Raw genomic sequence first — 25,830 nt, 5'->3', positions numbered from 1 at the left:
TATTCAAGCAGACTTAAATCTAACCTATGCTCAGAGTTCTACAGTCATGGCCTATTGCCTCAATTTTTTTTCAGACTTTAGACATCACATTGACCCCTGTTTCTGTCTGTAATTAGCAGAAATATGTCTCTTGTATCTACTTTGAAACAACCATTAGTCAAATTAAAGACTACTTCAACTAGCTATTTTGCGTAATTGTACAGACAAGTTTCGAAGGTGAAACCTCTTTGTGGCCATCCTTACAAAAGACTTTTCTGAGTGGTGTGACAAACCATGCTCCAAATGGGGTAAGTGATATGAAGGCTATCTTATATATTTAAATCTACAATCCTGAAAGGTGTACTTTTTAGTTTAACTTATGTGTTGTAATTGCAGTGGCGTTTGAGCGATCATAATCCCAAAGATCCACTGGAAATGAAGCAGAGGACTATTGTTGCTTCAGCATCTTTCCCACTACGGAGGAAAACAAAAACAAAAAACAAAACATGACTGAACCTGGATTTTAACTGTTGTATTTGTTGGTTAAGGACGTCAACAAGCTTGGTCTGCCATGTCACCTTGCTGGCAATAACTTTGTTTCTTCTTCAAACTCACTACTGCCTGCCTTAAATTCTTCCACACATCATAAAAAAAGGACTCCGCTTGATGACTAAGATGTAGGTCATGTCACCTGCATTCAGAGATATTTTTTGTTGTTGTTTACATGTCAACAGACACAGACACATCTTTACCTTTTGTTGAGGCTACAAACATTGCAACTAGAATGAAGGAGTAAGGTCTGCACACTAAATTGCTCCCAAAAACTATTTGGTATGGCAACTTTTCAATCAGTTAGAGCATCCTCAGGCCATTGCCGAATAAAATAGCTTTTGGGAGCAATCTAGTGTGCAGACCTTACACCTTCATTCTAGTTTTGCCATTTTGTCTTGCAGCTTAATATTTTCTGGATGTGCACATATGTGGGACCTCTTACAAAAATCACACCTGCAATATTTCATATTTTTTATACACATTCTCTTTGGGAATGAATAAGGTTTATCTTATCTTGTCTAATCTTTATTCCTCTGAGATCACCTTAAAGTGACAGTTTGCAAATTAACAAGAAATTAAAGATTTTTGCTTGAGCATAGGTTGTCTCAGACATTGGCCCTCGCCACTCTTCTTGTCATTTGGCTAAGGGATGCTTGATAATGAACACCCACATATAATGTTGTTTTTTTTCACAAAGGCACAGCAATGGAAACTGTTAAACAGCCTGTTCTTTAAGTTTCTATTTGATGTCTTAACCAGACAACAGAATTTTGAAGTGCTTTAATAGGGGCAATACAATGTTGTATGGCTGTGTGTAAAGCATGGTCGCTTATGCGGAGGAGCTTGATTTGTTCAACTTCATTCTTCCATAATAACGATTTTAGGCTATTCCTAAAACCTTGAAAGCTGGAATTTAAGATAAACTTCAATCATCAAAACCCGCACTTTATTTAAAGCTGAAGTCATGTGATGGCGAAGTTAGTACACTATCCCAATAACTCAGATTGAAACATGTGGAGGCTATTGTGGCATCCATTTTACATTAGAACAAAGAAAGAAAGAAAGCCACTTTGTTTTGTCATTGTACAGTTTTTTGTTTACAATGAAATGTGTTCTCTGCATTCAATCCATCCTCTTGTATAGGAACAGTGGGCAGCTGCAGCGCCCGGGGACCAACTCCAGTTCTTCTTTCCATTGCCTTGCTCAGGGGCACAGGCAGGAGTATTAACCCTAACATGCATGTCTTTTTGATGGTGGGAGGAAACTGGAGCACCCAGAGGAAACCCACGCAGACACGGGGAGAACATGCAAACTCCACACAGAAAGGACCTGGGACAGCCTGGGGTTCAAACCCAGGACCTTCTTGCTGTGAGGCAACAGTGCTAACCACTGGGCCACCATGCCACTGCATTTTACATAATATGAATATGCATCCTCAGTATTGGCTGAACTTGGCATCAAAGATGACTACCAATTAAGCATCAAAAGCACGCTCTTGAATCGGGAGAGCAGCATTTCTACAAGTGGTGTTTAGTTTACTTCTTCAGCTCTGCTGAATGTCACCCTGACCATAACCCTGAAATCTTGTACTTCAAATATCTAGTGGATTTTAACGGTCACCTAATTTAGAGTTTAATGCTGATGAAATGCACAAAAAAAGTTGAGTTGTTTTGGGTTACCAAGATTGATTGTTTAAGGCAACTTTTTAACAAGACAATTTTCTCCACCTTCTCTCTATTGATATGAAGACATTTGTTTTGCTTTGAGATCCATTTGTGGTCACCTAGTATACCATACAGTAAACTGTGAGTCTAAAAACGTTAACATTAGTGATTAGATGGTGTATCAAACAGTCAAGTGACAGTCCACAGGCCCAGCCCTTGAATGCATTCAGCATTTTTTTTATTCATATGTTTGCCAAAATGTGTGGTAAGAATGAGCATCGCAAAACAAACCCTGAAAAAACTGTATTTTTCTTTCATATCTTGGTCCTATCAGGACATATAGCACTGGAATTTGTTGAGCCGACCTTTCTGCTGTTACCTTACCTATGTTCTGGCTTGAAGTGACCACAGTGTCAGAGCTGAATAAATAATTCAACTGTTGGATACTTGAAAGATCACACTAACAGAAAAAAACAAGTATAGGAGGATGATGTAGTCACACGTTGAAAGGTATGTGTGTCTTTGAAAGCTATTAAAAATAACTATTTGATGTTCGTTTTGACAGGATTTTAAGCAGAATATACCCAGTATCACTGTGATTTGCTGAACATTAAATGCAAGATTTTTTTTAAGGTGTTGTAGAGGATTTTAAGAGTCAACATACAAATGCAGACTATTTTGCCAATGGGTTAATTGATAATATAGGGGCCCTCTGGTGGTTCAATAGCCATGTGACATTATTGGTTATTATTCTGTGTCTTGTCATCCTCTCATTCACTCTGCTCCCTCTCTCTTAATCTTGCTCCTGTCTCATCTCTATTTCGCTCGCCTGCTTTCTACTTCATCTGCCTCTCCGTATCTCCTATCACCGCGGTTTCCTGTCTAATGAAGTGTTGCCACAAAAAAAAGAAGCTTTTTGTGATGAAAAATACAATGATTGTCAGTGCAGGATTCAGCAGATGCTGTTCTTCAGTATTTCCTCAGTATAACGAAGGCTGAAGTGCCCTATCTTATTTATATCTATAGCTGTGGGAGTTGACAAACTTAAGATAATAATCAATAATAATAAAAATAAACTTTATTTATAGGGCACTTTTCATACAAGAGATGTTGCTCGGAGTGCTTTACAATAAAATAAAAAGTAAAAATGTAACATTAAAACAGGGTCAAATAGAAAGAAAATAAAATTAAAAAACAATAAAAAGAGTAGATGATATAATCATGTGGAGTTTGCAGAGAGGCAGGAGGGGCATTGACCCCCTCCCCCTAGCGGCTGAAATATGTCACTACATTGAGTCTAAAATTGGTCCAATAAAAATATTTTCTAATTGTGTGCGTGCGCGCGCTATAAGTTGGATATGAGTGAGTATGCATATTTCATAGTTTTCAGTTTATGGCGAAATTAGTTCATGTGTACACTAATTGTTTTAAAAGGGTACATGGAAAATGAAATCCTATAATATAAACAAACTGGTGTCTTGATGCATGCTCAATAATCCAGGTAAGAAAATCAAAGAAGGTTGAATCAGTTCATCTGGATACAACGTTTATTGACAGATACGTTTCATCACTCAGCTAAGTGACATCTTTATTCTCTGAAGATGACTGACTGAAGATGACTGACTGAAGTCAGAGATTGAAGATGTCACTTAGTTGAGTGATGAAATGTATCTGTCAATAAACGTTGTATCCAGATGAACTGAGTCAACCTTCTTTGAAACAAATTGATATTCACTTTTAACGTGGTTGCCAGTGCGCCTCAGTTGTGTGCGCTCATGTGTGAAAGACAAATAGCCCTACACAAGTCTGTGTGTGACATAGTACAAAAGTGGTCAGAAGCTGATTTGATGCACTGCCTTGTTTGGCTTTACGACAAGCTTTGCACTATTGTCTTCTGTTACTGCAGTCACAACGCCAAGATTTCAATTTTGGATGGGCCAAAGTAATTTTGGCCGGCCCTTTTAATTACAGAAGTTAATACTGTTCGCCTTCCTTTGACGGTACAGCTATCATGCTGTGGAAGACAACTAGCGCATCTGGTTGATTATGACACTTTTTAAATCTTTTTCTAAACAATTTTCACTGCCGAGATAGCTTATTTACCCGCGACAGTTTATATGTATTACAAGCGGCACACGTGGGTATATGGCTTATGTAGACCAATAGATCCATTCATTTAGAACACTGACGTTTTAATTCTCATCTCATCTCATCTCATCTCAAGCCGCTTTTCCGGGGTCGGGTCGCAGTGGCAACAATTTAAGTAGGGCACTCCAGACGTCCAAGACAGCCCAGCAATGTCCAGAGCCTGCAGCATCTCAGGGCGAATCTCATCCACACCCGGCGCCTTGCCACCGAAGAGCTTCTTTAACTACCTCCACTGAGGACGTGCTAGTCGGGTTCAGGAGCTCCTCAAAGTGTTCTTTCCACCGCTCGACAACATCCCCAGTCCGGGTCAACAGTTCCTCGCCCCGGCTAACAGCCTGAGTCAAGCCCTGCTTCCCCTTCCTGAGTCGCCGGATGGTTTTAATTCTAATTTTAATTCTATTTAAAGAAATACCATCTTATTTGGATGATCTGGCTGGATTATTATTTGTTTAAATTGATTGCAGAGAGAGAGAGAGAGCGCGCGAGAGAGATCGACTGCTGGGTGAGCTAGATTAAGAGTGGCGCACTGTGCCGTCAATTCATAAACTTGTCCCAATAAAAACGGTCTATGCTTTCAATAATAATTAATAATAATAAGAAGAAATTGCGTTGAGGGGTTTGCGGAAAGGGACAAGGCGTTTGTGGACACTAAGGCTGCTCTGGCTGACGCAACAATGCTAGCGCACAGGTCATCCAAGGCTCCGATCGCCATTACTGCAGACGCGTCAGAGTCGGGGCGATGCACGACCAGTGGGTGAACGGCTCTTGGCAGGCGCTCGCTTTCTTCAGCCGACAGTTACGCCCCAGCGAACGGAAGTATAGCACATTTGATCGCGGGCTCCTCGCTCTCTACCTCGCCGTTCGACACTTCCGTTCCCTACTGGAGGTCCGCCAGTTAACGGCGTTTGTGGACCACAAACCACCGATGTTCGCCATGGTCAAGGTGGCTGAGCCGTGGTCCACCCGCCAGCAACGACAGCTCCTACATCTCGGAGTTCACCACGGACATACAGTACGTTGCTTGCAAAACCAACCTCGTCGCCGACTGCCTCTCCCAGGGCATTGCGGGGACCGTCCACTTGGGTCTTGACTATGCCCGCTGTTATGTACGCACACATCGACAGTGCTGCATTTGATTTGGTGCTGTTCTATTGTGCTGGGATCGATTGGTGATGCCTGCGGGCTCTGGGTTGTTTGATCGGGTCTGCCTTTGATGCTGTGTCAGTCTAAATAAAGAATGCCACGGAGAGGTTGTGTCGAGCGACAGCGCTGTGTCCTGACGTGATTTCTAAACTTAATATTGGCGACGAGGATGGCTGATATCTCCCTCCCACCACCTGCCCCCTTCCTGGCATTACCTGGCGAGCCTCCGGTACCATGGACTCGCTGGCTACATAGTTTTGAAAATTACATCATCGCCTCAGGGCTCGACGACGTGAGCCAGGCTAGGAAGACGGCTCTGTCGATACACTGCTTGGGAGCAGAGGGTCATCGTGTGCTCGGGTCTCTGGGGAACGTCACAAACTTTGCCGAAGCTGTGGGACTTATGAGCACCCATTTCGCTGCTCCACAGAGTGCCCTCCTTCGGCGATTTATATTCCGTCAGCGACACCAACTGCCCGGTGAGTCTGTGCAGCAGTACGTAGCTAATTTGCGAGGGCTAGCTAGCTCATGCAAGTTTGGCGCGCTTCAGGACGAGATGGTTCGCGACCAGCTAATCGAACACACCAACAACGCAAAGGTGCGTGAGACTCTCCTGCTGGAAAAAGACGATCTGCTGCTGTCCAGAGCAATTACCATCGCACTACAGGTTGAGGTAGCAGCTGAGTGTGCTGCTATGCTAAATACACAGCAAGTGGCCACCTCCAGTCAAGCTGCCAACGACTCCTCCCTCTACTCACGGCTGCCCCTCGGGACGCAACCCAGCCAGAGCGAGGCGGGCGCCGACTCCACTGGGGACGTCTTGCAACTGCAACGACGGCGTTCTCGGCCCCGCCCTCAACAGTCCTGTGGTAACTGTGGATCTCGGTCTCATGTTTCAAGGGCTCAGAACTGCCCTGCCCGTGGCCAGACATGCCGTAGCTGCGGTAAGCACAATCACTTTGCCAACGTCTGTCGATCTTCCCCGGCTGGGTCAGAGGGCCACACCCCCCAGTCTTCAACCGCCGTCATTCACAAGGTGAGCTCTGCGCCAGTGTCATTCAAATCATGCACAGTCAACATTAATGATGTGTGCATTCCCCTGCTGTTGGACACCGGTGCAAGTGTGTCTCTCCTGAATGTTGATACCTACAGTCAATTTTTCGGTTCACTGCCACTGTCCGCACCCTCAGCTGTCCTCTGTGGGTATGGTGACTCCAAAATCGATCTGGTTGGCTCTCTCCAACTGACTGTCCGCTATGGAACCAAGCTGGTGCCTAATGCAGTTTTTCATGTGGCACGCCGTGGGGCCAACCTGATGGGCCTGGACCTGTTCTCCGCTCTGGGGTTCTCCCTCTTAGACACAAGGGGGGCAGCAATCCTGACTGTCGCCACACCTTGGCAGCAGAAGTGGCCATCGCTGTTTATGGGGCTGGGCTGCCTCTCCGCCTTCACCCATCAACCTCTCCTCAACCCTGCTGTGAAATCTGTCATCCAACCACTGCGCCGCATCCCGTTGGCTCTCCGTGATGGGGTCTCCGCCGAGCTGCAACAACTGCTGGAAGCTGGCATCATTGAACCGGTGGACGCGTACCTTGGGTCTCAAACCTCGTGGTGGCTAAGAAGAAGTCAGGGGGCCTGCGTGTCTGCGTCGATCTACGTGCAGTAAATAAGGCAGTGGTCCCTGATAAGTATCCACTGCCCACCTCAGAAGAACTCACTGCTCAGTTCTATGGCTCTGAGGTGTTCTCCAAGCTCGACCTCAGACAGGGGTACTTACAGGTGCCCCTCCACCCCAGCAGCCGAAACCTCACAGCCTTTGTGACACATGCAGGAGTGTTTCGCTACACCAGGATGCCTTTCGGTCTCAGCTCCGCCCCTAGCTGCTTCCAGAAAATCATGGTCTCCGTGCTGGCTGGCATACTGGGCGTGGCCATTTATCTGGACGATATAGTGGTACACGGGCCCACCAGTGAAATCCACGACAAGCGCCTTAACATGGTCTTCGCAGCCCTGTCCAAGCACAAGCTAACTCTCAATGCTGAGAAATGTGTCCTCTCTGTGCCAGCCATCGACTTCGTGGGGTTCCGGCTGTCAGCGAGCGGTGTAACTCCACTACAATCCAACGTGGACGCCATTCAGGCCATCCCTGAGCCCAGCTCGGCCGCCCAGGTCGCCTCCTTCCTGGGTATGACAAGTTACTACCTGAGGTTTCTTCCCCAGTACTCTGCGACCACAGCCCCCCTGCGCCAGCTGCTGTGTAAGGACGAGCCATGGGTGTGGTCAAAGGCATGCAGTGACGCTGTGCGTGATCTCAAGACTCAACTGACTTCACCACCAGTGTTGGCTCACTTCAACATCTCCAGCTCCACCTTTGTGACCTGTGACGCATCAGCCACAGCGATAGGGGCCGTGCTGTCTCAAACCCAGAACGGTGTGGAGAAGCCCATTGCCTTCGCCTCCCGTGCCCTCAACCTGACCGAGCAGCGGTACTCCGTGGGTGAGCGTGAGGCGTTAGCCTGTATCTGGGCTTGTGAAAGGTGGCACCTCTACCTCTATGGCCGCTCCTTCACCCTCAGGACAGATCACCAGGCCCTGACAGCGCTGCTGTCCACATCTGGGACAGGCCACAAACCCCTGAGGCTGCACCGCTGGTCTGACCGCCTCCGCCAGTACAACTTCAGCCTGCAGTTCACCCCAGGCAGAGACAATGTTGTCGCCGACCTGCTCTCTCGCTCTGTCTCCACCCCAGCTCCACAGACGGACACTGACTGTGTGGAAAAGGACATTGTCCAAATGCTACACACACCCCTCCAGGCCACTGTCTCTCTGCAGGAGCTGAGGGCAGCCTCCGAACAGGACCCTGTCCTCTCCCAGCTCCGCACCTACATCCAGAACGGCTGGCCTCACAAGGTCCCAGAGGAGCTGGCTGCGTTCGCCCGAGTCAGACAGGAGCTCTCCTGCTGGAACGACACCTGCGTGGCACGTGGGTTTTGCACAGTGGTCCCAGCTGCTCTCCGTGCACGTGTTTTGAATACGGCGCATGAAGGCCACCTGGGCATTGTGAAACTGAAACAGCGCTGCCGAGACCTGGTGTGGTGGCCGGGGATAGACAGAGATATTGAGGCTCTGGTGAAGGACTGTTCTGCCTGCCTTGTGAGTGGCAAGACCGGCCACCAGGCTCCCCCACCCCTGCAACCTCTCGCCTGGCCCTCTCAGCCCTGGGAACACCTGCAGTTGGACATTTGTGGTGAGATCCATGGAGTTCCCCACCACCAACGCTTCATGGTGGTCGCCTACGATCTACACTCAAAATGGCCTGAACTCACCACTTCCGGCACTGTGACCTCACAGATCATCATCGACTTCCTGGACTCTCTTTTCTCTCGCTGGGGCCTCCCAAAGGCCATCACCACTGACAACGGCCCTCAGCTGGTCTCTGCTGAGTTCACTGCTTATCTCGAAAGCAAGGGCATCCGTCATATACGCACTGCGTACTACCACCCCCAGGCCAATGGCGGCGTTGAACGTTTTCACCAGTCACTGAAGAACGGCCTCAGAGCACACATGGCCCAAGGGTGCTCTTTCACGCAGGCCATCCGTCACACTCTGCTACACTATCGGGCCACACAGCACTCGACCACAGGCGTCTCCCCAGCCTCTCTCATGCTAGGCCGGGAACTGTGCATGCCCCTTGACAGGCTCCGCCCCTCCACACCTCAGGCACCTCCCTCTGGGGTCAGAGCCTCAGTCACTCGTCAGCAGACGCGGATGAAGCAACGGTTTGACCAGTCAAAACGAACCAGGGTGCCAGACATCAATGTGTCAGACTGGGTCAGGGTCCGCAGGCCCCACAGGGACAATAAAATGGCTTCATACTGGTCCTCTCCTCTCCAAGTCACCCGTCAGCTGGGCCCAGCCACTTACCTCCTCAGCGATGGCACTCGGTGGCACTCCAGTCGTCTACGGAAGGTGTCAGCTCCGCCACACACAGCTGGTGACACAACCATAGCCATTCCCTCAGCATGGCGAGACGCCCCGGGGCTTCATGCAGCTCCTACACGGGCCCCAGACATTCCTGGGCCTCAGCTTCCCCTGCCATCTCCCTCCCCACCTCGGCCTGCCCAGCCTCAGGCCGCCCCGCGACCTGTTCGCACACGTTTACGCCCTGGCCACCTAGAGGACTTTGTGTCAACCTTTCATGTTTGAAATCCTGCCGGGGGGGGGGGAATGTTATGTACGCACACATCGACAGTGCTGCATTTGATTTGGTGCTGTTCTATTGTGCTGGGATCGATTGGTGATGCCTGCGGGCTCTGGGTTGTTTGATCGGGTCTGCCTTTGATGCTGTGTCAGTCTAAATAAAGAATGCCACGGAGAGGTTGTGTCGAGCGACAGCACTGTGTCCTGACGTGATTTCTAAACTTAATACCCGCATGGCAGCTGACCAGACCGCCGACCCGGACCTGCAGGCTTCCATGACGGCTGTCACAGGGCTGCAGTTAGAGGGTGTGGCTTTCGACGATGCTGGCACCACTTTCCTATGCGACGTCTCCACGGGTCGGCCCCGGTCTGTCATTCCCACTGGCTGGAGGCGAAGTGTTTTCAACGCTGTCCATGGCCACACCCGCCCTGGCAAAAAGCCGTCTCAAAGACTAGTGGCAGCCAAGTTTGTCTGGCACGGGCTCAAAAAAGACACGAGAGACTGGGCTGACACCTGAGTGGGGTGTCAGCGCTCTAAAGTACACCACACCAGAGCCCCCCTGGCACAGTTCCCAGGAGGTTCAACCACGTAAACGTGGACCTAGTGGGGCCCCCTGCCCCCCTCCCACGGTTTTACTTACCTCCTCACCATGATGGACAGGATCACTCGATGGCCAGAAGCTGTCCCACTGTCATCGACGACGTCCACCGACATAGCCCGGGCGTTCATCGGGACCTGGGTCGCCCAGTTAGGCACCCCATCTGACCGCTCCTCTGACCGGGGCTCACAGTTTGTGTCTGAGCTCTGGAACACAGTCGCAGAGAGCATAGGGGTGAAGCTCCACCGCGTACCACCCGCAGGCCAATGGGTTGTGCGAGTGGTTTCATCGCTCTATGAAGGCCGATCTTCGGGCCAGCCTCAAGGATAGCAGCTGGGTCGACAGGCTCCCGTGGGTCATGCTGGGCCCCAGGACCGCCCCTAAGGAGGATCGCCAGTCCTCGTCCGCTGAACTGGTTTACGGACAGCCGCTGCGGGTCCCAGGGGATTTCGTCCCCAACACCACAGCTCCCTATTCTGCAGCCCATCAACGGGCCACGCTCCTGGATAACGCCAGAGCATTCTCACCGGTCCCCACTTCGCAACACGGCCTCCCACATTCTCACATCCCCGCAATTCTCCAGTCGGCAGAATGTTTTCATCCGCCACGACGCCCACCGTGGACCCCTGCAGCCTCCCTACAACGGGCCGTTTCGAATCCTGGAGACTGGAAACAAGCACTTTGTCGTGGAAGTCGGCAACAAGCCAGAGTGCATTTCAGTAGATCGCACCGGCTGCCGTATTACGATCCGGTGACGTGAAGTCTAGTTCAGTTTTCGTATGTGTGGTTGATCTTAAGACGGCGATATTTTCCCTCTACTGTTTTCGCTGTCCACCTATAAAACCTCTGTTTATTGCTATGCGTAAAGCAACTTGTTCTGACCGAGCTACAAACGGCCCTTCTCCAAGAGCAAGTTAAGCAGATGGAGCTCAAGGAGTTACAACGGCAACAGGAAGAGGACCAACAAGCCGATATTGAATGTGAACGACTCCACACTCAAGCCAGACAGGCGCAACAGTTTCAAGACGAGGGCCATAGAGCCCGATAATCATCAACCAGACAACTGGAACGACGGCGACAGCTAAAGAAGAGAAAATGAGCTAGAGATAGCTAAGCTTGTCACTTCTCTCCTTAAAGAGAAAATACAGGACCCCGATGGCGCCAGAGCTTCACCATCCCCATCAGACGACTGAAAGGCAGACCCTATGCCATTCTCCTCCCGGTTATCATTACCTGACAACGGCAGACCTCTTCCACCGACGGAACACAGACATTGGTGCGGCTCCTCCTCCAGCGTCCTTGGGCCCACCTCCGGCACTACTGTAGCTCCTCCTCCAGTACTGTAGCTCCTCCTCCAGCGTTCCTAGCCCCGCCTCCAGCACTATGTGCGACTCTGCTTCCAGCATCCCTGTCTGCTAATATAGCACCTGTGAGCTACCACCCTGCTCCTACGCCTGCTGCACCCTATCCAGTTCATCCATCGCAGCATTACCAACCTGATGCAGCCTTTGCCTACCCCAATCAAGCAGCATTATCCACCACTCCAGCCTGGGTGCAGTCCAACCCAGATCAAACACAGGTAGCTGGTACGGATCTGTTCATCGCCTCGTCCTACAGCATTCCAAAGCCGATGGTCCCCCTTTTTGACAGCGGCAAAGAGAGTGACTTTGCATTACTTAAGATGGCTCTCGACAACTTGTTAAATAGTCATCGGCACCTGAATGAACAATACAAGTATCTAGTGCTCCTTGGACGCCTGAAACTACCTAGTGATCTCCAGCTCGCCAAAGCCTATATGCATGATCCAAGGCCATACACCATGGCCATACAAGCTCTACAGGACAAGTACGGCCAACCCTGATAGCTTGTCAAAAGTGAACTGGGCGCCATTCTGAATGCTCCTGCCCATAAGTTCGGAGACTCAGAAGCATTTGACACCTTCACTTTGTCTATCCAATCGCTAGTAGGCATGCTTAAGACTCTGGAGGCACAGAACGGCTATGAATTAAGATGTGGATCTCATGTCGACCAACTATTAAGCAAGATGCATTCAAGCTACCACGATGGATTTGTAGAGCACTGCCTGAATAAAGGTATCCTTCGGACAGGCACAGACCAAACCTAAACCGTACCTGACTTGGAGTCCTGGCTACAGATGAAATCCCAGGCAGAGCGCATAGCAGGCACTGCTGCAGCTCTCTACAACCATGAAGCTCCCAAGCCAATAAAGAAATACCCAAAGGAGAACCTACTGCATTTTTCCTCACTGCTAGTGACAACCAAAGCTCCAAAGGACGGTCTCCACAAATCAAGTCCTCACACAAACCGAAACCATACTGTCCTCACTACGACAATGAAGACAATTTCCTGAACGCTTGCTCAGAGTTCAAGAAACTGAACACAGGACAGATTGCGAAGTGGATAACGGATGGATAGCGGTGTTGGAAGTGTGGACGATCTAGCAAGCCTGACACTTGTACCCTCAAGCGACCCTGCATCTCCTGCAAAGAGCAACACCTGACGGTACAGCATGATGCAGTCCAGCAAACCCAGAAGAGTGTGCTCATGGTGACTGCTCCCACTACAAGGGTGTACTTAGATGGACTGAACAGGTCCCCAAAAGTGATGCTGAAGGTTGTGAAAGTCCTTCTTCACGATGGAGGCCACGTACTGGAGACATATGCTGTACTCGATAACGGCTGTGAGTGACGCATCATCCTGCCATAAGCTGTACAACACCTGAACCTCACCTCAGTGCCTGAAACGCTCACCCTCTGGGCCATTTGCCAAGATGTAGTGCAACTCCAAGGTGCTTCAGTTAACCTTTCATGTGGCTTCCCTGCTGAAACCAAGAAGTATCATATATAAGCATTCACATCTGATAACCTGGGTTTCTCCAAACACCCCTATCCAGTGACGACTCTCCAGTAGTGATACAAACACCTCCGTAACTTATCTTTACCTTCTGTGGACCACGCCCAACCTCTGCTGCTTATCAGGTCCGACATGCCTCATCTGCTGACACCTATAGAGCCGGTGCATCTGGGCCCACAAGGTGGACCCATTGCATTCCATACCAAGCTTGGCTGGTCTCTTCAAGGCCCCACCAGCATTGAACAAATTCCAGCACCCAAGTGTCTTTTCAAAAGCAGTGACTTTTCATAACAACAGTCTCACCAACTGTTGAGCTCTTCAAGAAATCAGCTTTCTGTGGACATGTGACTGTCAATCCCTGCCCTCAACTCCCTCATGTCAACACATTCTTCACATGGAAGGACCTCATGCAGGCAACAACACGATCCCTACATGGGGCAGCCGATCTAAGTTCTAGCTCACCTAGTGAAGCAGCGGACTACATCAAAGCAGAGAACCTTCTTCTAAAGCAGGTGCAGTAGGAGTCATTCCCAGACAAGGTCAAGGTGCTCATGTCTAATCGATCCCTTATGACCAACAGTCGTTTGGGCTCATTATCTCCTGCGTACGAGAGGGAGACAGGACTCATTAGAGTTGGAGGGAGACTGCGAAGAGCTGAGCAGCTAAAGTCAGATTCTATCCACCCGATCGTGCTAGATCCCAAACATCCTCTGACTAAACTAAACATCTTCTGACTAAGCTAATCATCCAGGACTTCGATGAGACTCTCCTTCATCCTGGACCAGAGAGAGTGCTAGCTGAACTGAGTTGCTGGTTTTGGATCCTGTGGGGGGAGGGGAGCAATAAAGAGGTATCAGAGCACCTGTATGCAGTGACAATCCTTCTGTACCTAAGATGGCAGATTTACCACCAGCTCATCTGCGCCTGTGTAAGCCACCCTTTTAGTGAACCGATGTGGATTGTTTTGGGCCCTTTATTGTGAAGATTGGACATTGAATGGAGAAGTGATGGGGGATCATCTATAAATGCATGACGACTCGATATGTGCACCTAGACCTCCAAGAGAGTCTCGATGCCGACGCCTTTTTGATGTCTCTGCGACGCTTCATCGCCAGAAGAGGCAAACCCTTTGAGCACCTCCCTGACAATGGGACAAACTTCGTTGGAGGAGCCCGAGAGCTACGTGAGGCCTTCGAGGCCATGGTTCCTCACCTGAAAGAGCAGTTGGCAGAACTGCAGATCAAGTTTTGTTTCAATCCACCGAAAGCTAAGCTGAAAGCTACCCCCATAACTGGGGAAGTTCTCTAATCGGGACACACATCTGCACCTTGAGCAAACTAACCACCAGATTCCCTGGAGACCCAGCTCCTCTTTACATTTAACTTTTTTTTCTTCTCTAGTCTGGTACTGTAGCATGTCAATAAATGTTTAATGATAGCAGTTGTGAAGTATTCTGCTTCTACTCAATACTAATACTAATATACTAATTACTAACAACTACTAATATTTTTAACATCACATTTAATAATTAATCTGGAGAGTGAACAACAGTTTTTGATGTACACATTTCAATTTTTCAATGATTAAGACAAGTACTTTGAACGTAAATAAGGTGCTAGAATGCATTTAAAAAGCATCAAAATAGAGCTTGTTTATATATATTAAAAAAAAAATTCCGGCGGAAGATCCCCCCGGACCCCCCTACAGAAGTCCGGGCTAAGCCCTGAATGTCCTCAAATCCTGGAAACGCCCCAGGGGATGGGTACCGAAACCCGGGATTAAACTCTTTTACAACTTTTAAAAGTTAGGAAAAGTATGGTCTCCCAGTCATTTAGGATGGGCCAGCTGTACGAGTGGGTGGGCCCAGGCCCGTTAGTCCCACCCACAACGCCGTTCCTGTGTTACTGTATGTATACGTAACACCGTCCATCCATCCGTTATCCAAAACGCTTATCCTGCTGTCAGGGTCGCGGGGACACTGGAGCCTATCCCAGCAGTCATTGGGTGGCAGACACCCTGGACAGGCCGCCAGGCCATCACAGGGCTGACACACACACACACACACACACACACACACACACACACACACACACACACACACACACACACACACACACACACACACACACACACACACACACACACACACGAAATTATTATATTGTAACGTGCATGGATTAGTAGACACGGTGGCTGGCGAGTCTGACCCTTTAGTCGAGCGGTTAGCGATGTCTTCTGCGGTGCGGGCGATACAGCTTCGCTTCCCGGCCGCGGCAGCGCCTGTGGTTGCGTTGTCCCCCGAATTCGCTACATTGGTGTCAGAAGTGGGATGGAGCGACCGTAAGGCCATCGGAAGCGTATGCGCCCTGAGGCGTGAAGGAGCTGATATGTTTAAGCGCGGGGACGCGCTTCCCGAAGGAGGGCGGTAGTGTAACGTGCATGAATAAGAAGACACGCTGGCTTGCGGGTCTGACCCTTTAGTCGAGCGGTTAGCGATGTCTCCTGTGGTGCGGGCGATACGGGTTCGCTTCCCGGCCGCGGCACTTCCTGTGGTTGCGTTGTCCCCCGAATTCGCTACAATATTATCAAATCAGTCAAATTGTAATGACACGCAATAGTTGGACTGTGTACTGACGTCAGTTAAGAAATGTTTGCCCCCCCTCCCCAGAGCACATGTCAAACTCTGCCTATGGATAAAATATGTAGTAAGTGAAAGTAAAAAGACATCAGTAAGAATAATAAAGTGAGAGATTTAGTATAATATATTTTTTTCCAGCCAAGAATGGCAGGAATGGTCGTCAAAGCCGACCCTTCCTTCAGCGCTAAATTTACGAATCCCGAGTATGAGATGGTCGACGTGTTGTTTCTGACAGATGTGAATGGCCAGTGTACTGTGTGCGCGTTCTCGCATCAAAGCCCCGACTGTCAACATTTCCCACCATTCAGTAATGCGAGGTTGTTACAAAATGACCGAAATAACGACACAGAAAATCTGATCAAACTGAGCCAACTTCCCTCATAGGAACATTCTTTTATGAACACTCTTTTATTAGCATCTTGCTAATAAGAGTTTTCCTTGATTGATTGATAAACCTTAGGTACTGTAATTAACTTTACAACCATTTGACAAAAACTCACAGATGAGATGGACAGGCTATGGACGAAACATGAACATGAATTTATAGTGTGATAGTTTGGTATTGTATTCAAGACCCTGATGAGGTGATTTTGTTTTTCATAACATGGACTTAAGTTACTGGCCTGGTAAAGCCTCACGCCCTAATGATTCAGCTTAATATTAGTTGATAATTTAGAAGGAGTCGTTTTCTTGTTGATCAGCTTGTCGACATCAACCCTTCCCTTCACCTACATGTCCTGATAGCTTCTATATACTATGTCAAGACTACACAGCACAGCGATAACTTCAAATACACCGATAACATACATGCATCTTATCTTACGCCGCCTGTTTTACCATCAGTCGAGTAGAATAGAGTTGGGCAATCTGCCCCACAATACGCAGCAGGACCTTTATTTATGGTGTCCATGTAAGAAAAATGAAATAAAAAAATAAATGAACAGAGTCTGTCAGTTTGGTCAGTTCCAACGTGTTATTTATCATACGGAGTTGAAACAGGTGTGTAGATTGCTATATATCTAACGTCTTGGCATGCTAAACATTCCCACGCAGAGTTACTGAGCCACTGAAAAGATGCGAGGGTACAATAGTGTGTTCTTGATATCTGCTGAAAATACCATCCTACACTTTAAGATCTGGCACTTGCGTCTACACGGTGGCAGTGGTGACGCACACCGTGCAGAAGGTCTCACTGGATGGGAGCTGTAACCGTCTTCTGTTTTTATAAATAATGCATAGTTTCCCATAGATGTGAATGATGTAATGGGTTAAGTCTGCCATTGACTAGGCATAGCGACTTCCAGTCCCGCGCCATGTGCTCGGGCGCTGGTTGCCAGTCGATGAGGGGATAGTTTCGGGAGAGATCTCTGTTCAAGAGTGAGTATCCATTTTTCCTCTTCTACACATGCGGATTAGAGAGACCACGTCGATATACAGAGGAAGATTGCATGTAGCTCTACCTATCACAAGTTGCTGAGTTAGGCTAATCGAAAGGCAAGCTGGGGATGGGGATGATGATGGTGGGGGGGGGGGGCACTGATAAAAGAGGGCATGCAAGCCTTCATCTGGGATTGCGTGCGTAAAGTTGATTGTTTTCCACACTCCACCTCCGTTTCTGGACTAGACCGCCGATTTTGCGGGGTGATGTGATGTAGCGCGGGCCTCTCATCAGTACCAAATTAACAATTAAGCGAATACTGTGCATAGGCGCTGGTGCGAGGCTGCGAGGAGGAGCGGCCAAAGCAGACAATGCGCTTTTCACGTCGCTTTACTCCGTCCGAGTTGATTTCGCTGCTCGAGAGATGAAATCGTGCCGCAGGTTTGAGGATATCACGGGCGGCGGATTGTAGAGTTCCCTCCGTTTCCCGTCGTCGCCGATTAACAGTGTTCCTTCGTAACCCGAGGTGCTCGAGAACAACGGCGATGAAATTTCCGCTGGACACCCCGAGGAAACAAGTTAATTGGGACCCCGAACAAGGTTGGTACCTTAAATACCACGCAGCTGTGTGTAATGCCAGGGTCACTAATCGAGCAGAGAGGCATCATCAGCCTCTCAAACTGTGAGCGGACTTCTCAGTTCCGTCAGTGCGGTTCTCTCGAACCCGTCCGCGCCTCGCACATTTACCACAAAAGCTGCCTTGATGTAAAACCCGCTCCGATTTTTTTTTTAAACCATCCATTTTTTTTTATTTCACTTAAGTGATTGTGCTCATTTTGCAGCGAATTTCCTTCATTAATATGCTTCAGCGTAAAGATGGGTCTGTAAACAGGGACAAAGCGGTTTCTCTTCTGTGCGCTGCTGCGATAGGCAGTACTGTATGGGGGGGGGCGCCCGGGGGAGGGGGCACCCCTCGGCAAGGGAAGGTGCAGGGGGGGAGGGTTCGTCAGGGGGAAGGTGCAGCTGGAGAGATGCACACCTCCCCTTTCCCCCTATAGGACCATGAGGGACAACTGGGCGAAGAGCCACAACTGAGCCAACCGGAATTTAAATTTGTGCACATCATTTCTGGAAAGTCGCTGCAACTTGCAAATGAAACCGATCGTTGTTTTCGGTCGTTATTCCACTGTGTTGTTTATCAGGGTGGGGGTACCTGCAGTCGGTTGACTGAAAAGGTCACTTAGATGAGTGATGAAGCGTAACTTCATAAACGTTGTGTCCAGATGAACTGATTCAACTTCCTGTGGTCATTTCAAGATTCAGTTTTGGAATTTTGTTTCCGTTATTCATTCGCCCTCTGCAGGCAAGCGGCAGATATACTAATACTCTTTTCGGGGTACCATGTGTTACGCCATTGGCAGCCAGTGTTTGGAAAAAACAGGTGTAGGGGAGCACACCTATGCTGTAGCGACTGAAGTTAACGATATGAGATTTAACACTTTTGTTCAACATGAGCTGCAAACAATTACGTGACTTCTCTTGATTTCTCCTCCTCCTCCTCCTCCTCATCATCATCATAGTGACCAGCAGCATCCACACAATGTGTGTCCTTAATGAACAGAGAAACATTTTCCTGTCATGAACTTAAAAGTTTCCAGTGAGGAGCACTAAGGAATTACTTTGGCATGGCCAGAGATGCCTCTCTAGATGTCTGCAATAAAAAGCAATGGTTTCTAAAAAGGCCTGATGCAATTTGCAAAAATCAATACAAAGCAGCTAAAGTGGGTTGAATACTCTTCGAGATTACAGCCACACGTCTAGAAAAAAAAAATTTAAATGGAAAATTGAACATAGAACCTTGTTGACATGCCTTTGGTTTTGAATGAACAATAAATCATTATGTTAAAATCTGGCAATTTGTTTAACATCAAACACAGACATAGTTGAGATATGGTTCTTTGACCACCTCTGCAGTTGTGTTTGAGGGGAGGGGTCTCCACCATGTATAAAAATGTGCAAGTCTGCATGAGGCTGATCTATTCATTCTTACTTGATGACAAGTTTAGATGAAAAGCAATTAATGGCTTTGCCAGGCTAGTTATAAACTTGACCTAATTTGCATTTGCAATGGGAAAGAGCTGTATCAGCTGATGTTCTTAAATGTCCATCAAAATCACTGCAGAAAATACAGCGCAAGATATTACAATAGAGACAGAGACTTCAGCTACATCCCATCGTAAATTTCTTCTTAACCCATTTTTTCCAGTGCATTGTCAAACCCATCTCATGCTCCAAAAATAGCCCATAATCACATAGAAATGCAAAGTGCCAGAGTGGAATCCTTTTACAATTGTGACATCAGTTTTCTGTAATTGATTCAGTCATGATTTATGCCAAAGGTTTGACTAACAAGATTTATAACCCCCCCCAAGAAAAGGGTGAGAGATTTCCTTGATGTCCTTGACTCATCTTGGTGGCGATAGTTGCTTGTGTGTGTGTGTGTGTGTGTGTGTGTGTGTGTGTGTGTGTGTGTGTGTGTGTGTGTGTGTGTGTGTGCGCGCGCTTTTGTGTGTCTGTGTATCTGCTCATCGTCTAACAAATCTGAAACGTACTCATAAAACAAAAGAGTGCCTTCCCATAATAATTTTCTCTTTCTGAATTTTGACCATAAGGGATTGCATCATTGCCAGCCACAGGCCCCTCCCACTGCTCTCAGTCGGTGAATATTCTCGTTTTGGAGAGTGCTGGGGGCCCTTAGGGGTGAAGCATTGAGCGCTGAATAGCTTATACAATGCTTTATATACATTAAAGGATCTAACAATGGCTGCCTCCTTGGCGCTGTCCGCCACCTTGGTTGACCCCTTCTAGCATGCATGCATTTATTATTCAGGCAATTCAGAAGCTGGCACTCATCCCAGTCCCATATAGCCTATTAAAGAAATTGAATTCTGTTTTCCTGGAAAATGTAATGACTAAATGTTTCCCCTCATATTTTGGCAGTATTGTTAGAGTTTTGTTGTAGGTGTTGTGTATCATTGGGACTTGAACAAGCACCTATCTTTTTGTACCAAAACATAACAATGCCCCTGCAGTTGTGTTGTGAGAAATGGAACGAAATGGTTCATAAGTGCATGAGTGCATGTGTGCGTACACACATACACTTAGCTATACACACACATGCATACATAAAACAGTTTAATGCTAAAATTTTGTGCGCACGCGCATGTGTATTCAATATCAGTAATAGGCTGTTTTAGAATGGGCTACATGCCAGAATGGGCCATTGTTTACACTACTGTATATGGATAGAATGATAGATAGGTATTGAGAGAGAGATAAAGAGAACGAGAAAAATAGAGGGGGGTAAAGACATTTTTTTTGTCATATTAATTGCCAAATTAGCTTATTATCAGTGATGCAGGCAGGCAGGGAGTTATAATACTCCCCTCAAGCTGCAAACTGGGGACCAGATCATAGGACTAATGGCTTTTATTGTTAGTTTTCTGGGATGTAGTCATCTCTGCATCCTGTTTAGCATGTCTGCAGAACTTTTTTTGCTGAGTCTGCAGAAGAAAGCTCGCCAAGATCCATATCACAAACAAGGACTAAAGGCTCACTTCGAGCTTTATAAACATTATTGGATGTTCAGTGTACTCAATCTATGAGCACTAGTCAGTGACAAAGTTGTCCTTTATTATAATTCCATAGGTTTATAAATGCTGAAAGACCGCTGACGGTAACAGATTGATAATAGCTGATTTCTCTTTTATCGTGTCTTTTACTTTCTGTCTGTGCCTGAACTTTAAAAGATGACCTCAGTCTTTTGAGCCAGAAGGTGAGAGGTGGCAGTCAATTAGTGGTGTGAGCCAATTTTCCTTCACCTCCAGCCATCACAATCACTCTTATAAAATTGTTTTTTTCTGTCATGAAATATCTTCCAGCACAGAGATAGAAGGAAAAGCAAAAACAAATAATCAATCCTCACCTTCTCCTTTTTCTATGTTGTCTTTCTAGTGGCGGTCCAGACAAACTTGGTCCCTCCCAAGAAGGTCCAGGCTGGCGTAGCCAAGTCAAGTCTGGTCCAGGCCAGCGTAGCAACCATGCAGAACCCCATGGGCTGCGACCCGAAGGCCAATGGCCATTGCCCGCTGCCACGCCTCTCCATCTCCTCCCGATCTGCCAGCATGGTGGCCAGCATGGATGCCAGCTGCGACGGCTCGGTAGCAGTGCTTCACTCTGTGATGAAGTGGAAGACGGTGCTGGCTGTGTTCATAGTGGTGGTGGTTTACCTGGTGTGCGGAGGGCTAGCATTCAGGGCTCTGGAACAGCCATTTGAGAATGACCAGAAGACCAGCATCACCATGGAGAAAGCATCCTTCCTGCAGCGGCACCCCTGTGTCACTCCTGATGAGCTGGAGGCCCTCCTCAAGGTGAGTCTGCAGAGGTGAAGATGAGCCATTGGAGTGCAAGTATGAAAAAATAATGTTGCGATTCATGTGGTTTGATAGATTGAAGATCACACATTTTAGTAGTCATTGAGGTGGTCAAAATAGATGGGGCTATTAGGGCAATTCATTGTGGTTTAATTTAATTCAATTGTCATTTGACTTTTTAAATGGATTTATTGCATTTTGGAATGAGGGCATTTAAATTATGACATATTGTCATGAAATTTCTACACCACATAGTACATGAAATCTATGGCATACAAATGAAATTTATGGTGTCATGCCACCAATCGTTATTTGAACCTTTTAAGGGACCATTGGCAAATTATGCTGAAAGCTCTAACTTCAAAATATCTGACTTCTTTTCACAAAACTGTGACGGTCGATTCAACTTCTTGTTAAAAGCATGGTGACCTCCATATACTGTATCATTCATTAACGTCAGATGGCCGTTAAGGCTCCTCCCGTGGAGTTGATGAGTCATTTAATGGAATTTATAGCCATCTCTGAGAAGATTCAACAGAGCATACACACTCTACTGTTTGCCCCCATGGTAGCTGACTGTGTGCTATACAGCTGTTGATGGCCAAATGTCAACGGAAGACTTAAAGGCAACCTAGTCCTTCAGCAGGAAGCACAGTTATGCCTTCAGGTCTCCATAGAGATGCGGCTACCCATAATACCAAGTGACATTTCAGATCTGTTACTAATAACTACTACACTGTACCTTACATGGTTGTTTGTGCAGTTGTTGACCAACACTCTTTGTTACATAACATAGGTATCCAGAGAGGGAAGGGCAAACAGTTTTCTGAAGATGTTTATCCTTGAATAAAAACAGTTCAGTCATTAAAACAATGCAGTTTTGCGCCAAAGCGTGTAATACACCCATCGGTCCATTAAAGGACATTGTGTCAGTGTCACATTTTGCCTCACCTAGGCGTGAGATGCCCACTTTTTTTTTTGCCTATTATATTCTTTTCTTTTGGCCTGCATCCACATGACGTGACTGTCAAGTGTTTCCCCCCTGCAAAACACAAATGGCTGACATTCCTTTTATTCTCAGTGAAAAATGCAATAATTTAACATAGTTTAAAATAAAATGCATTTTGATAGCATTTCTAGTGAGAAATATGCATTTCATTTTCATAATCTTCATTCAATATGGTTGTTAGTTTGTTAATTATTATGAAGATTCTGTCAGGTCTCGCCAGACAAATGGTGGAATGCACCATTTTCTATTGTCGCTATGGTGATTGCAATGGATGCTGCTGCAGTGGAAACCATGTAGCTTGCATGTTGTTTGAATCATTAGCTGCATTCCGTTCCACAGTGTACATAAACAGTACTCCCTACTCCCTGCTCTTTGCTCAGGGAATGTCATTAATAAGAGAACTTCCCTCGACAAAATTCCCCCATTCGGAAGACCTTGCAACATCTCCGATGCAGACATCACTTTCTCTGTGTGTTACCCTGGTAACGTAAACACCTCGGATAGCGGCTGCTGCTACTGTGGAAACTTTACACTACTATTATTACTTTCGGCTGCTCCTGTTAGGGGTCGCCACAGTGGATCATCCGTTTCCATTTCTTCTTGTCCTCTGTATCTTTCTCTGTCACACCAGCCACCTGCATGTCCTCCCTCACCACATCCATAAACCTCCTCTTTGGCCTTCCTCTTTTCTTCTTCTCTGGCAGCTCCATATTCAGCATCCTTCTCCCAATATACACAGCGTCTCTCCTCCACACATGTCCAAGCCACCCCAATCTTGCCTCTCTTGCTTTGTTTCCAAACAGTCCGACTTGAGCTGTCCCTCTAACATACTCACTCCTAATCCTGTCCTTCTTCATCACTCCCAATGAAAATCTTAGCATCTTCAACTCTGCCACCTCCAGCTCCACCTCCTGTCTTTTCGTCAGTGCCACTGGTCTCACAACCATCTTGTAAACCTTCCCTTTAATTCTTGCTGGTACCCTTCTGTCGCAAATCACTCCTGACACACTTTTCCACTCACTGCACCCTGCCTGCACTCTCTTCTTCACCTCTATACTGCACTCCCCGTTACTTTGGACAGTTGACCCCAAGTATTTAAACTTGTATGCCTTTGTCACCTCTACTCCTTGCATCTTCGCCATTCCACTGTCCTCCCTCTCATTCATGCATAGGTATTCCGTCTTGCTCCTACTGACTTTCATTCCTCTTCTCTCCAGTGCATACTTCCACCTCTCCAGGCTCCCCTCAACCTGCACCCTACTCTCGCTACAGATCACAATGTCATACGCAAAACTCATAGTCCACAGAGACACTACTGAAAGAAAATATTGAATATATATTGAAACAAAACCTGATACAATTACAAAACTTATTCTGTTGAAATGTATGTAACTTGTGAATAAATGTGATTTTATTAATATACAGATTTACCGATTATTATGTAATATTATGTCGATTATTTACATACAGTCCTTGATCATTATGAATAGTGCATGAAATTAATGCTAGGTCTTGTGCACCCTGTTTTTGTCACCATTATCAAATTTACACTTCTAAAACGAACAAAAATGCCGGAGCCTCAACTCCTTCTCACTGTTTTTAGCTTAGCATACTTCTTTATATCAGAAGACAATAAGTCTGTGCATAACTGTAGTCCACTGACTTCCGGTTTCTACTGCAGCGGTCAGACCAGTTTCCGGTTTGTTGGCGTGTGCTATTGACAATTGCATATTTTTGCAATGCCTGCAAGATTTACCATGGATAAATGTTAATGTCATGCACAGAATTGTCGACAAACTTTCACCTGCACCTACCAGCAAATGCTGGTAGGTGCAGATTGCAAGCACAGGCTGTAGAAATGATGTGGCAAGTAAAGATGTACAGGTAAAATAATATTTGTCTTTAAAAGGAACAGACGAAAAAGAAATTATTGACAAGACGTCAACAGACTGCAATGGTATTGAAATGTCGCTGGTTAAAGATATTGAGTGTGTGGTGAAACATCTTACATATATATGCAACCAATCTCTAAAAACTGGTGTTTGTCCATGTAAAATGGAAACAGCTAAAGTCATCCCATATACAAGGCTGGTGATGGACACATACTCTCAAATTACAGACCTGTTTCTTTGCTCTCACAATTCTCTAAAATACTAGGGGGAAAAAACATTCTATTCAAGGTTGGATGACTTTATCACAAAACATAATGTACTTTGTGAAAAACAATATGGATTTAGAACTAATAGGACTACATCATTTGCACTCATTGATTTTGTGGAAGAGATAACAACTGCTATAGAAATTAAAGAATATGCTGTAGGAGTAGTCTTAGATATATATATATATATATATATATATATATATATATATATATAAAGCATTTGATACGGTTGACCATGACTTATTATTAATAAAACTACAAAAATATGGAATCAGAGGAGTAGCTCCTTCTTGACCATCCAGTTACCTAAATAATAGATACGTGCAAATTAATAATATTAAATCACAATTAATGAAGGTTACGTGTGGGGTTCCTCAAGGCTCAGTGTTGGGGCCATTGTTGTTTATTTTGTACATTAATAATATAAATGAGGTAGGTTTCCAAAACACTGCAGATGACACAAACTTACTTTGCAGTGGGGACAACTTTTGGATACAGTAGGAAATGAATTGAAGAAACTAAAGAGTTGGTTTGATTCAAATAAACTAACAGTAAATCTAAGCAAAACGACATTTATAATATTTGGGAATCGGTCAACAAACTCAAACAAGACACTCATGATAAATGATGTAGAAATCGAAAGTGGCAGAAATCAAATTTCTTGGAGTAATACTAGACAATAAATTATGTTGGAAGCCACATATAATGTATAGTAAAGCAAAAATATCAAAGTCAATTGCAATACTATATAAAGTCAAAGATCTCCTGCATCAACCAGCACTATGCACCTTGTACCGTTCCTTCATACTTCCATACATCACCTACAGTGTGGAAGTGGCGGGGAACACATACAAAACAAACACAGATCCAATCTTCATCCTTCAAAAAAGAGCCATAAGAATTGTAAACAAAACCACTTACAGAGAGCCTACAAACCCACTCTTTATCAAACTGAAAGCACTAAAATTTAAGGATTTGGTTTACTTCAAAACAATTCAAATCATGTACAGAGTAAAAAATCAGCAGTTACCAAACAGTGTCCAAAAATTGTT

General features: G+C 46.4%; 1 protein-coding gene across 1 annotated transcript in view; it reads left to right on the top strand.

Moving 5' to 3' along the window:
- The first annotated feature begins 17,720 nt into the window (after window positions 1-17,720).
- The window catches only part of kcnk10b (potassium channel, subfamily K, member 10b), a 29,099-nt gene continuing 20,989 nt past the window's right edge, over window positions 17,721-25,830 (top strand). Inside the window, exons 1-2 of the mRNA XM_056295402.1 lie at window positions 17,721-17,775; window positions 21,190-21,605. Of these exons, the coding sequence (XP_056151377.1) occupies window positions 17,721-17,775; window positions 21,190-21,605 (471 nt within the window). The remainder of the gene's footprint in view (window positions 17,776-21,189; window positions 21,606-25,830) is intronic.

This window comes from Lampris incognitus, chromosome 16 (assembly GCF_029633865.1).
Source record: "Lampris incognitus isolate fLamInc1 chromosome 16, fLamInc1.hap2, whole genome shotgun sequence".
Classification (NCBI taxonomy): Eukaryota; Metazoa; Chordata; class Actinopteri; order Lampriformes; family Lampridae; genus Lampris; species Lampris incognitus.
This window is presented reverse-complemented; position numbering and strand designations above follow the sequence as displayed.